This window comes from Gorilla gorilla, chromosome 10, assembly GCF_029281585.2.
Source record: "Gorilla gorilla gorilla isolate KB3781 chromosome 10, NHGRI_mGorGor1-v2.1_pri, whole genome shotgun sequence".
NCBI classification, from domain to species: Eukaryota; Metazoa; Chordata; class Mammalia; order Primates; family Hominidae; genus Gorilla; species Gorilla gorilla.
Window position 1 is genome coordinate 109,439,629 of NC_073234.2, and position 13,400 is coordinate 109,453,028.

General features: G+C 42.7%; 1 protein-coding gene across 1 annotated transcript in view; it reads left to right on the forward strand.

Moving 5' to 3' along the window:
• The window catches only part of CRADD (CASP2 and RIPK1 domain containing adaptor with death domain), a 367,800-nt gene extending 354,847 nt beyond the window's left edge, over window positions 1-12,953 (forward strand). Inside the window, exons 3-4 of the mRNA XM_055357407.2 lie at window positions 11,431-11,530; window positions 12,001-12,953. Of these exons, the coding sequence (XP_055213382.1) occupies window positions 11,431-11,530; window positions 12,001-12,055 (155 nt within the window). The 3' untranslated portion in view covers window positions 12,056-12,953. The remainder of the gene's footprint in view (window positions 1-11,430; window positions 11,531-12,000) is intronic.
• The last annotated feature ends 447 nt before the right edge of the window (window positions 12,954-13,400 follow it).

Consider the following 13,400-nt stretch of genomic DNA (forward strand, 5'->3'; position numbering starts at 1 on the left):
CAAGCACACTGAGTTTCAGTGAGACATTCAAAGCTTGGTCTTTTGATCTGGTCCTAACAAATATTTAGAAATGCTTGTGTGATGATAAATCTGGGATCACAGAGGAAACCATGGAGAATTAAAAAAAAACACAGGTTTGTTGTTGTATAAATGCGCTGTGTGTGTGTGTGTGTGTGTGTGTGTGTGCTGTCCCCGTGAGCTAAGGAAATCTAACCCACATGTCAGCCTCGGGTGCAAGGTAACTTACTGTTGTTTTTGTTTCTTCCTGTCATGAAACTGATTTCCTTTTTCCTCTCCCCTGCCATCTGTTGAATCTCCTCCACTTCAAGGCAAATACAAACTTTCGTCTCCACATTCTCAACCAGTTTTCACTCATTTCTTCTAGTCTCTCTCTCTTCTTTCTCATCACTTTTGGGGGAATGAAACAATCCTTCCTCACTCCCTCCCCGGCCATTAAACCATACACACTGTGCCCTGTAAGGAAGGGCACAAAAGGAGGAGGGCCTGCACGGGGCTCTTAAAAGCAAGGCCACCCCAGTATGGTCTTGGGAGGACTGCATCATCATAATCCAGGAGCTCCTTAGAAGTGCAAAATCCCAGGCCCCACCCCACACGAACTGAATCTGAATCTTTGGAAGTAGCGGGGTGGGTGTCAAGTATCTGGGTGGGTGTTTTTGCAAAGCTCTCCCAAGTTCCTTTGCATGCGAAAGTTTGAGCATCACTGCTATAAAGCTTGGGTCCTAGAACAGGGACCTTCCTCCTTTTATACCCTTGCTTACAGGGTACAGTGTCCACGGTTTAAGAGCCTGTACCCATCCACAGCCTAGACTCCTCCCCTTCATCTAGAATTCTAGCCAAGATGGAGTCAGTGATGTTGGAGTTTTCTCACTGTGATAATTTTGCAAAGGCAGTTTTAGTTTCCCCATATGTAAATTGACGGTACCTCACTGGGTTTTGTGATGAATAAATGAGTTGCATAGATAGAGCACAAAAAACAGTGTGTGGAAAATTTAAAAAAACAGTCTTAGTTTTTATCTTGCTTTTATCTCCTTCAGGTTGCAAGGACAGAAATGATTTATCTCCCTCTCTGCGACATGTTGCCTCTTACAAGTCCGGAAGCAACATCCAGCTCCTCTGTTGCTTCTGTGAATGAAAATCAATTTCTAATTTAGGACACTTTTGGCATCAGAACCTTCTCATTTTCTCCTCTGTCAGGGTATTACTATGAACTAAGGATTTATATAGCAATTTTCATCTGAGGGAGCTCCATTTTTTTTTAACAGAGTGAATTTATTAAATCACCACTAACCATCATAATAGCCCTTCAGATGGGGCAGATGCATTTATTGCATTTACTTATTCTGAGCATCAAATTGTAGTAGCCTTCAGGAGCCTCTACTCAAGCTGGGAAGAAACACCATGGAGTTCAGGAAAACTGGAAAGACCATGCTTGTCTTTTAGGTATAAGAATTAGGGAATCCAGTTGAATGGTCCCTTTTGGGGAACAGGGAAAAGGAGTTTGTTTCAGCTTCCTCAATCTCTTTCTGGACCACAAACTCCTTCGGAATGGAACTGGTCAATTCCAAAAAGGATTGTCCCTGGAATAGAATTACAAGTCCCTGGTCCCAGTTCAATCAGTCTGGATGAGCATGATTTTGCTATTGTAACAAAGAGCACCCCAATTCTAAGTGTTTTAAAACAACAAAGGTTCATTTCCAGCTTATGCCACAGTTCCAGCATGTATTGGCAGTGTTCTCTGCCCCACGGCATCCCGCTCTAGGACTCAGGCTGATGTCTCCAGACTGGCAGCCAAAGAAAGAGAACATGGAAAAATTGCAAAACAGCCCTTAAATGTTTTTGCCAAAAAAGTGACCAACCTCACCTCTGCTCATTTTTTGTTGGCCAGACCACATCTCACACCACAGAATCTGTCCCTCCCATGTGCCCAAAGTGAAGGGGAACTGGATAGATATCAGATATCGATGAACATAGTAATGTTTATCACTCTAATTAGCTTTGGCTGCTTTACCACCTTGGTTCTGATTTATTTGCTTCCCTGTTAGCATTTGGAACATGATGTAATTTCCTTCCACTTCACCTCTCTCCTAACTTGACAACATCCCTAATATTCTCTGAAATCTGTGCATGGGAACTAAGCTCCTCAGCAGTACAATTTTTTTCCCTGAAATCTAAGGCTTTCTGCAAAGAGGCACCTTCAGTGTTGTCAAGATTAAGTTTGTTTTTCCTCCTGAGTTTTCCACCTCACCCAGCCCCCACCCAGGTCTAGTTGTAAAATGTATCTGCATGTTTTAAAAGCTCATTATGTAAATGTATCAGAGTCCATATCCATCAACAGATAATTTAAAAGACTCTATACATATTTATGAGTTCGCTTAATATGGCTTTAATGAGGAGGTTTACTAGAAATACCAAATCAAGGAGGCAAGAAGAAAAACGATCATCACAAAGATGAGCATGAGTTTTCAGCCGTTCTTGGTAGTTCTGAGAGCTGTCAGAACATTCAAAGAGCTGCCAGAACTGAGGCTTCCTGTTAGCCTACCATATATGGTAAAAAGCAGCTGGGGAAAGAGGTAAGTCATGTCGCTCAATATTTCTTTGAATCTAAGGCTAAACTTTTTTTTGTTTGTTTCAAACTGAAGATATTTGATGAGCCAAAGTCTCATGTTTCCACCACCTCTAGAAGCAAAGTCACTGTGGGAGCTGGTCAAAAGTCTGACATAGCCCCCAGCAATGTCAAATACATTCAGAGAGAGAGTCACAGCTCTAGCCCATGTGGCTCCATTGTGGTAATTAGATAGAGGTGCTTCCTAGGCGATGAGGAAAACTTGTGTCTCCCTCCAGCAGACAAAGCTCTAAAGGTACTTGGCTTGGTGGGGAGAAGGTGACAGAGAGGTAGGTACCCCTTATTCCAGGTGGGTAAAGTCAGTGGATGAAGCCTAGTGCCAGGACAAGCAGCTAGGTGAGTGGGACGTGGGCTAGAATTTAGCCTTCATGTGCCCTGACAGCCAGGCACATTAATTTAGTGCATAATCTGCATAGTGGCAGTCCTGTCAGAAACTCATGAGTTCTCACCAAGAGCTGGTCAAAGTCTGTAGGAACAGAAGACTTTTCCTCATTCTACCAACTAGTCTCTCTTTTTTACCCAAATGTCTGCTCAACCCCACCTCTGGGGCCTCTTAATTGCACCTCTCTTCATTATTCACACACATTTTATTGGCCAGACCTCAGTCACATGGCACCACCAAAGTCCAGAGAAAAATGGGAAGTGTTGGCTCACTGAGTGACCAGAAAGAAAAGGAAATCAGGTTTGATGATCACATAGCATTGTCATTGTCTGCCGCAATTTACCTATCTGATCACCAAACATTCATTTCACTCCTTTCCCCTCATATAGAACACATGCATCCCAAATGAGACACCCTATTTTTAGGGTCTTTTGACCATGTAGATACTACAATCATCTCAAAGTCCAGGATCTCAGGGATGTTGTACAGTCCTCCCCATTGGGTCCAGATTGGCTCCCTATGATCTGGTGACTTGTGAACTAGAAGACAAGTTATCTGCCCACCCCGCCCCCTACACACTGGTGGATTAGAAAGAGGATATCCAAAATTAAAACTCCCATTCAGTCAAGGGAACCAAAAAAGAAGCTGTCTTTGCCCATAGCAATTCTGAAATCCTGGATGTGGGGGAAGTTCCTTGATTTGACCTAATGCTGGACTCTAGGAAGCATTGCCTTGACTGTCACCTTTGCATGTCCAAGCTGGAATGCTGACTAGTGTGTTCTCTTGGGAAGCTCCACCGCTATGGGACCCTGGTTCCTCCTGGAGCAAGTTTAGAGGTCTAAGGTTATTTTGCAAGTTCAACAATTGAAGGCTTTTTTTTTTCTTTTAAATTCAGGCTTGTCATTTCTTGGCTTAAACATAGTACATACCCAAAGGAATATAAATCATTCTATTACAAAGATACATGCAAGCGTATGTTCATCACGGCACTATTCACGATAGCAAAGATATGGAATCAACCTAAATGCCCATTGACAACAGACTGGATAAAGAAAATGTGGTACATATACACCATGGAATACTATGCAGCCATAAAAAAGAATGATATCATGTCCTTTGCAGGGACGTGGATGAAGCTGGAAGCCATTATCCTCAGCAAACAAATGCAGGAACAGAAAATCAAACACTACATGTTCTCACTTATAAGTGGGAGCTGAACAATAAGAAAACATGGACACAGTGAGGGGAACGACATTGGGGCCTGTTGGGGGTGGGGTTGGGGAGGGATAGCATTAGAAAAAATAGCTAATGCATGCTGGGCTTAATAACTAGGTGATGGGTTGATAGGTGCAGCAAACCACCATGGCACATGTGTACCTATGTAACAAACCTGCACATCCTGCACATGTACCCCAGAACTAAAAATAAAAATAAAAAATAATAAAGTGTATAGTTCAATGGCTTTTAGTGTACTCACAAATCTGTGCAACCGTCACCACAATTTATTTTAGAACATTGCTATCATCCCCTAAAAGAAACTCTATGCCCTTAGCTGTCACTCCCCAATTCCTCCTCTGTCCCCTATCCTAGCCCAAGGCAATCACAAATCTATTTCTGTCTCTGTAGATTTTCCTATTCTGGATATTACAAACAAATGGAATTATACATGTGGCCCTTTGTGACTGGTTTCTCTCACTTGGCATAATTTTTAAAGATTCATCAATATAATAGTAGCATGTATCAGTACTTTATTTCTTTTTGTGTCCAAATAATATTCCATTGTATGGATATACCACATTTTATTTTTCCATTCATTAGACAGTGTACATTTGGGTTGTTCCCACTGTTAACTATTATGAACAATGCTGCTATGAATACTCGTATACAAGGCCATGAGTGGTGGCCCATGCCTGTAATCCCAGCACTTTGGGAGGCCGAGACAGGCAGATCACTTGAGTTTAGGAGTTTGAGAAAAGCTGGGCAACATGGCAAAACCCCATCGCTACAAAAAATACAAAAATTAGCTGGGCGTGGTGGCATGTGCCTGTAGTTTCAGCTACTTGGGAGGCTGAGGTAGGAGGATCACTTGAGCCCAGGAGGCAGAGGTTGCAGTGAGCCTTGATCGTGCCACTGCACTCCAGCCTGGGTAATAGAGCAAGAACTTGTCTCAAAAAAAAACAAAAACAAAAACATGTGCAAAATTTTCTGTGGACATATGTTTTCATTTATCTTGGCCATATGCTTACGTATGGAATTGCTGGATCATGTGGTAATCTATGCCCAACTTTTTGAGAAACTGCTAGACAGTTTTCCACAGTGGCTGCACCATTTTACATTCCCACCAGCTGTGTATGAGCATTCCAATTTTTCCACATCCTCACCAACACATGTTATTACCTGTCTTTTTATTATAGCCATCTCAGTGGGTGTGCAGTGGAATCCCGTTGTGGTTTTCATTTGCATTTCCCTGGTCGCTAATGCAAGCCCTTCTTATACTCACTAAGAACTCACTATCTGACGAACTCTGAGCAAATTATTTAACTTTTCTGTGCCTCTGTTTCTTCATCTGGAAAATGATGATAATAGTATTCTCTACCTCATAGGGTTGTTGTGGTGATTAAATGGGTAATTTGTGTGACCTGTGCCTGACACAGTGCAAGTCCTCACTAGATGTTACCTCCTGTTTATAGAAGCACAGCACTGGAAATTTGAGCCACCTGTTTCTGTGAGTTACATCTTAACCACTGACAAGACCCCAGTTCCTGATGAAAAATAGAAAGTTTCACAGGCTTAGATTTTTAGAAACAAAATAGACACTAGTTCTGACATCCCAAGCGCATCAAGAAGTGTTTATGATACATAATGAAAGTTGAGACTTATTCCAGCACAGATTTGGATAAATGGGTACCATCTAGGCATTCCAGGGATGCACTGGCAGTGAGGTTGAAAGGGAGAAAAAAATTCTCATAGCTCTGGATTGAACTATTTAACAATAAATGTCTCTTCTTGAGAGTAAGCCTTCTGAAGATCAGCTTCTAATTGCCAACATCATTTTCTACCTTCTGTACGAAGTCAACCCTTCCACATAGCCTACCAAGCAGGGCTTGCTGCACATCTGTATCATGACTGTGCAAATTAGAAAAGGGTGCTTTTACAATATGAGCCAGGGTGGATGGCTTGGTGAGTTGAGCATGGGCTGAATTTTACTCACACCAGCCCACTTGGTTGGGCACCCTTTTGCAGTGCACAACCTGAACAACCATATATGAGCAGCCCTGCTACCAAGCACTCTGCATTCCAGAGAGTAGGTAACTCTCTGTATATTAATAACTAGATAGTCCTAGTCCTGGTGAATATAAGAATCTTGGCAATCAGGAAGTTACTTGCCATAAATCAAATAATGAGTTGCCAAAATCTCCTCACTCTTCATAATCTAGAGGAAGAAACAACTATAGGAGCAATAAATGACTGATAGAGCCTTTGTCTGGCATAATGGAGATATAAGCCAACAAAACTCAGGTATACACAATTCAAGCCAAAGCCAGAATTCAATGCCGAACTCATTCATCTCCACTTCAGTACCTAATCCAGAAAGCCTGGATGCCCTTGGAATCCCGCAAGATAGAATATAGCACCAACAAAGAACTGGAGGTTTGCAGCTCAGAGCTGCAGGCAAACTGCATGCCATGGGGCCAAACCATCTTCCAGCAACACATCCTGCTTCTTTAGGCACTTGACAGAGCCAACTTTAACACAGACTTTGAGAAGTGGCCCTGATGAAACCCTGGCCAACAGCCAGCCAGCCACTACCCAAAAATGTCTGCCTGAAAGCAGCTCCAGGAGGCAGGCCATGGGGAGTGGAAGTCGGGGAGAAACTGGAAGAGGTGCCAAGCAGCTGTCAGGGGAAGTGATGACACGGAGCAACACCAACTCTTATTTTCTTTTCCCCCCAGCTTCAAATGATGTGGCACAGTGGTGGCTTGCCGAGAAACTGCAGTCACAGATGGAATAGCCGTATTCAGAAAGAGAGAAAGATGGTACATGCACAGAGAGGAAAAGCAATAGATTACAGCAGGTAGTACATAAACATGGGCACAACTCTAATAATGGTAATAATTATTTATAATAAATAAATAGACTAATAAAGTTACTAATAAATTGCTAAACCTGTACTGTGCCCTTTACTTATATTATCTCACTTGCATTAATAAGGAACCCAACAATCCTAAGAGGTGAGTGTTATTAACACAAGTTTCTTATAGGTGAGAATGCAGAAACACAAAGAGGCTAAATGACTTATCCAAGATCCCACAGCTCCCAAGTAGTGGAGACTGAATCTGGAGCCCTGTGGTCTGAATTCAAAACCCAAGCTCTTAACTACAGCCCTATCTTGTTTCTCAAAGGACTATCTATGGGTAGACATGAGGTGTAGTAATGATTGGGGTCACCTGTGAGTCTGTGAGTCACAATCACACACCCTGGGCACGTTTTCCATCTGCATTACACCATTCTTGCGTTGCTATAGAGAAATACTTGAGACTGGGTAATTTATAATGAAAAGATATTTAATTGGCTCTTTAGGCCAATTAAGCCTCTGCAGGCTTTATAGGAAGCATGATGCTGGCACATGCTCAGCTTCTAGAGGGGCCTTGGGAAGCTTACAATTATGGTGGAAGGTGAAGAAGGAGCCGACACAACACATGGCAAAAGCAGGAGCAGGAGAGAAAGAGCGAGAGATAAATTGGATGGGGAAATGCCACACACTTTTAAATGACCAGATCTCATGAGAACTCACTATCAGGAAGACAGCATGAAGCCCTGAGGGATTCGCCTCCATGAGCCAAACACCTCCTACCAGGCCCCACCTCCAGTACTGGGAATTACAATTCAACATGAGATTTGGGAGGGAACAAATATCCAAACTCTATCACCATCCATCTATCCACAAATGAATACATACAGTTATTTAAGGAATATTTGTTGTGCTCAGCTCTTTGTATACATTGTTACATTAAATATTCCCCAAAACTCTTAAGAGTTTGGGAAATACATTAAGAATAAAACACGGTCCCTGCAAAAATGGTTGCAATAATATCTTCCACCCCTCATGTATTTTGCAATGTGACTCTGTCAATCCTCTCATTAAGAGGTAGAATCTATTTACCCTCACCTTGAATCTGAGCTGGTGTGTGACTTGCTTTGATGAATAGATTACATTAGAGGGGATATTCTGAGATTCAAAGTCCAAGGTTTAAGAGGACTGGCAGCTTTCACTTTTCTTACATCCCAGCTACCATGTATTAGTTTGACTACTCTGAGGCCACCATGCTGCAAAGAAGCCCAAGCTAGCCATGTAAAGAAGGAGTGGTCATATACATATACATATATACAGAGAGAGAGAGAGGTTTAAAGAATTAGTTCATGCAGTTATAGAGATTGGTAAGTCTAAAATCTGCAGGGTGGGCCAGCAGGCTGGAGACCCAGGGAAGAGCTGATATTGCAGTTCAAGTCCAAAGGCCATCTATTGGAGAATTCCTTCTTGTTTTGGTAAAGTCAGTCTTGTATTTGATTTGGGCCTTCAACTAATTGGGCAAGGACCACCCATCTGATGGAGGGCAATCTGCTTTATTCAAAGTCTACTAATTTAAATGTTTATCATGTCCAAAAGCACCCTCACAGAAACACCAGGATAATGTGTGACAAAATATCTGGGCACTGTGGTCCAGGCAATTTGACACATAAAATTAACCATCTTACAGTCCAACCCAATCACTAGCATAACATATTTGAGTGACCCCTGCTGACACCATGTGGAACGGAAGAACCACCCAGCTGAGCCATGCCCAAATTCCTGGCTTATAGGATCATGAAAACTAATTAATTGTTGGTTTTGAGCTACTAAGTTTTGGGGTCATTTGTTATACAGCAACAGAAAATTGAAAACTGCCTTAATGAAGGTTACAATTTAGTGGCCTTAATCAACAGTAAACATATAGATGTATAATTATATAATTTGATACATATTAAGAACACTTCATTGCATTTATTAAAAACCCACTAGGTAAAATTTTCCATGGTAGTGTCAGACAAGGCTATGGTGACAAGATCTTCCTTTTACAGGCTCTGACTAATTTGTAGTGGTGGCTGAGCAAACCACTGACTCTTTCTGGACCTTGGCTTCTCCATCTATAAAATGGACATGGCAGCAGACAGCCTCTCTGCCTCACAGGCTCTTATGAAAATTAAGTGGGACAAGAAACAAAAGTGCTATCAATGCTGAAAAGTCCTCTGCAAGCTACATCATAACCAAATAAATGGTCCCTTGTGCCAAAAATGCAAAAATGTTTCACAATTTATTGTTTAAGCAGAAACATCTGGCTAAGGAAACTTGAAAGAGGCAGCAACCTTTCCGACCAAAGCAATTTCATCTAATAGCTGGTCTCTGGAGTCTCCCCTTCAGCTCTGATTTGTCTGTTGCTGAGAATTTCACTTTAAAATATGTGAGCCTTGCACTTTTTTTTTTTTGCACTTCTGCTTTCTCTATATTTTTGACAAGGTTAGAAAAGGAAAATCTTAAACATGATAAATATCCATTGTTGGGCATTCCAGCTAACGTATAGGAATTGTGTCCATAAATTTATTCACCAATGTCTTTTAATTGTAGAGCAAACTGGAGGGAACCAGAATTACATAGGAATCTTAGAAGCAACCTCAGCAGGCTACAATTAGTCTACAATGAATGAGTTTCCCACCTGGCTTACAAGACAGTGAACCCAGAAGCCAAATCCAACCACATTTTGCACCTGTTTAAAAACTTGTTAACGACTTACAGTGCCCTCTGTATAAAGACCAAGCTCCTTGGCATAGCACTGAGGTCCATTCCAGTCTGACCGTTCCTTACCTCTCCATCCCTGCTGCTCGCCGCTCACCTTCTTGGGCTTCTAGTGTTAATGCAACTGTCTCATCTCTGGCCTCTGCGTATACTAATCTCCCACCTAGTACACTTTCCCGCATCCATCCTTGCCTAGCTAACTCCTTTGTCCTTCATATCTGACTTTAGATGCCCTCTCTGAGAAATCTTCCCTAAACCCCTAAGACTGGATTTCATGTTTCTTGTCTTTTACCCCTTACCACTAAGGTGGTCTTACCTCTAAGGTGTCAGATGATAATTTCCAAAAAGTTAAAGGTGTGACTCTCATGCAAATACATCAAAGTCTATGCCAAAGATTTATTTAACTCGTTAATGAGAGAACCAGCAGGATGATAAAGTTGGATTGAAGGAACCTATAAGAAGCTGAGTATATACAGAATAGTCAGTGAAAGCAAGGATGCTGAAGTAAGACTGCTGACCTAGGTACAAAACTGAGTAATGTCCTAGAAGTAACACAATTATAACCCTTTGGAACTGTTTATTCCAATGGATAGAAATCATTTACATCTCTGCCAGACAAAAATCATTTGCAACTTATCAATTTCCTACAAATTAAGATCTAACTTTTCAGGATCTAGACCATAAGAATTTGTGATAGTGAGCCAAATCAAGGATTTCAGATGACCCTTGGGCTGGCCCATTAGACAAGGCTTTAGAATGATGGTGAAGGACACACAGACATCTTGCTGGGTAATTTTTAATGTGCGTGTGTGTGTGTGTGTCTGTGTGTGTGTGTATTTACCAGTGACATCAATACTCCTTTGTAACAACCTGTTATCTTGTCTGAAATTCCCAGTAAACTGAAAGCATCTAGGGACAACAATTGTGTTTTGTTTACTCTTGTAGCCTCTGACCCTAGTTTAGTGCCTAAGATATAGTAGGCACTCAGACAGTTATTACTGAATGAGTTAAAAGACTTCTCTTTCAGCATTGAGGTCCCCACTTCAAGGAGCCTACCAGTTTCCCACAGATCCAGATTATGAATGATGAGGATTCTAGGCATTGATTCCAGCCCAATCTTTCCCCAACTCCAGCCAAGTGTGCCCTGTGACCCGCATCCCCTCAGTCATTTCTCCTGCTTGGTTCTACTGCACAAGCCCTAATAGTCACCTGGATGATCAGGCACAGAAGGCAGCAAGAAAGAAGCATGTCTCTGTGCAAGAAGCAGGGTCTCGCCTTTCAGGGCCTCCTGCCTAGCCCCAGTCCCAGCAGATTGGCTAGAACTGAGGCCTGATGCCTGGTGCTGCCTCTGGGAGCACAAGGGCTCCTTCTGTTCCTGGATTCAACTCCTCAGGGACAGCTACTGGGGCTCCAGGCACGTTGCTCATCATTCTAACTGGCTCACAGGGCAGCCAGATTTTCTCACAGATAATGAGCCTGTATAATTTACATCAAGACTAAATTATGCACTTAACAACATGTTGTTCAGCAGGGATAAACTGCCTGGTTTGTGAATTGCTTTTCTTCCCACAGGAGGGAGGTACAACAGAGGCAGTGGAGACGGGGTGCACGCCACACACCTTCCAGTTATGAGGGGTCTGGAAAGGTCTGGAAAAAAAGGAATTGAAATAGCGTGAGTGAGAGTGACATTACCCACTTTGTATGTTGTCATTGTCAATCCTGTAAGGGTCTGGGAAAGAGCTCAGAAAGAAACAGGGAGTTGTCTGGGTTCAGACAAAAACCACAGGGAAGAGTTTCAGACTTCTTGGCTAAGTCTTAGGCTCCACTCACCCCAGGGGTGTTGGTAGAAAGTGGATTAGGACTGTGTGAAAAGGCAGCAGAGAAAGATCAGAAACACACCAACAAAGGCTCTGCGTGCTCTTAGAAGCAGGGCAGGTCACTGGAAAAGCTGGGAAGTGCATGCAGTTTGCCTTTAGAGCTCCAAGTTTGCTCTTTCTGGGCCTCCTCCCTACTCTAGGGAACCTCTTTCACGGCAAGTGCTCCCTCCAGTTCTGCCTACCCCACCCCCCAAACCCTGGGGTTTACCATTTACCCTTTTATTGTGAATTTGAAAGCTGTGTATTTTCTCTCTCTCTCTTCCAGAGACATCCACACTGAAGCTTTTCCTCTGAAAAAGGAAAATAATGTGACCAAATAATTTATCATCCATCCAAGAACATTTTTGAGTACTCTTAAAAATTACACCAGAACCACAGGAATAAACCACAGCTGCTCTGGAAGGGTCCTGGGCAAGTTGGACCTAAGAGCACCCCAGAAATGAAAGTCTTTGTTTCTTTTTAAAAAATTGTAGACATCACTGAACAGGTGAAAAGGGCTCTCTGATTCTTTCCAAAGGGGAGAGTAATGAGAAAGGATGAAAAGGAGCAGAGATGTATCAGTTAAGATGCTTTCAATTGCACATAACAGTAGCCAGAGATAATGGGCTTAAATTAAAGGGATTTCTTTGTCTCACATAACAGTGGTCCAGTGACAGGTGGATCAATGGCTCAACCATATCAGGTGTATTAGTCCATTCTCATTCTGCTAATAAAGACATATGCAAGACTGGGTAATTTATAAAGGGAAAAAAGAGGTTTAATGGACTCACAGTTCCACATGGGTGGGGAGGCCTCACAATCATGGTGAAGGCAGAGGAGCAAGGACACGTCTTACATGGCAGCAGGCAAGAGAGTGTGTGCAGGAGAGCTCCCCTTTATAAAACATCTCATGAGACATATTCACTATCATGAGAACAGCATGAGAAAGACCTGCCCCCATGATTCAGTTACGTCCAACCGGGTCCCTCCCACCACACGTAGGGATTATTAAAATTAGAGGTGAGATGTGGGTTGGGACACAGCCAAACCATATCATCAGGGCTTCTCAGAGACTCCCCCTCACTACTGCAAGATGGCTGCTAAGGCTGCATATATAATGTCTTGACAAATGCACATACAAAATGCTAGGAAGGAGTAGTCATGGCTTTTCCTCTTATCTATTTCCCTTATCACATTGAATATATCTTGCCCAGGCTGGGCGCAGTGGCTCACACCTGCAATCCCAGCACTTTGGGAGGCCAAGGCAGGTGGATCACGAGGTCAGGAGTTCGAGACCAGCCTGGCCAAGATGGTGAAACCCCATCTCTACTAAAAATAAATAAATTAGCTGGGCGTGGTGGCGGATGGCTGTAATCCCAGCTACTCGGGAAGCTGAGGCAGGAGAATCACCTGAACCTGGGAGGTGAAGGTTGCAGAGAGCAGAGATTGCGCCACTGCACTCCAGCCTGGGTGACAGAGTGAGACTCCATCTCAAAAAAACAAAGGGAAAAGAATATATCTTGCCCAGAAGCTCTCCAGCAGAGCTCTCCTCTGGTTTAATTGGCCAATATTGGGTCACATGACTATTGTCATAGCTGCAAGGGAGGCTATGGAAGTGAGAATCTGCATTTTCTGCCTCTATGGGCAATGAACTCTGCTGGCCTGAGAAAGGGTAAGAAAATGGCT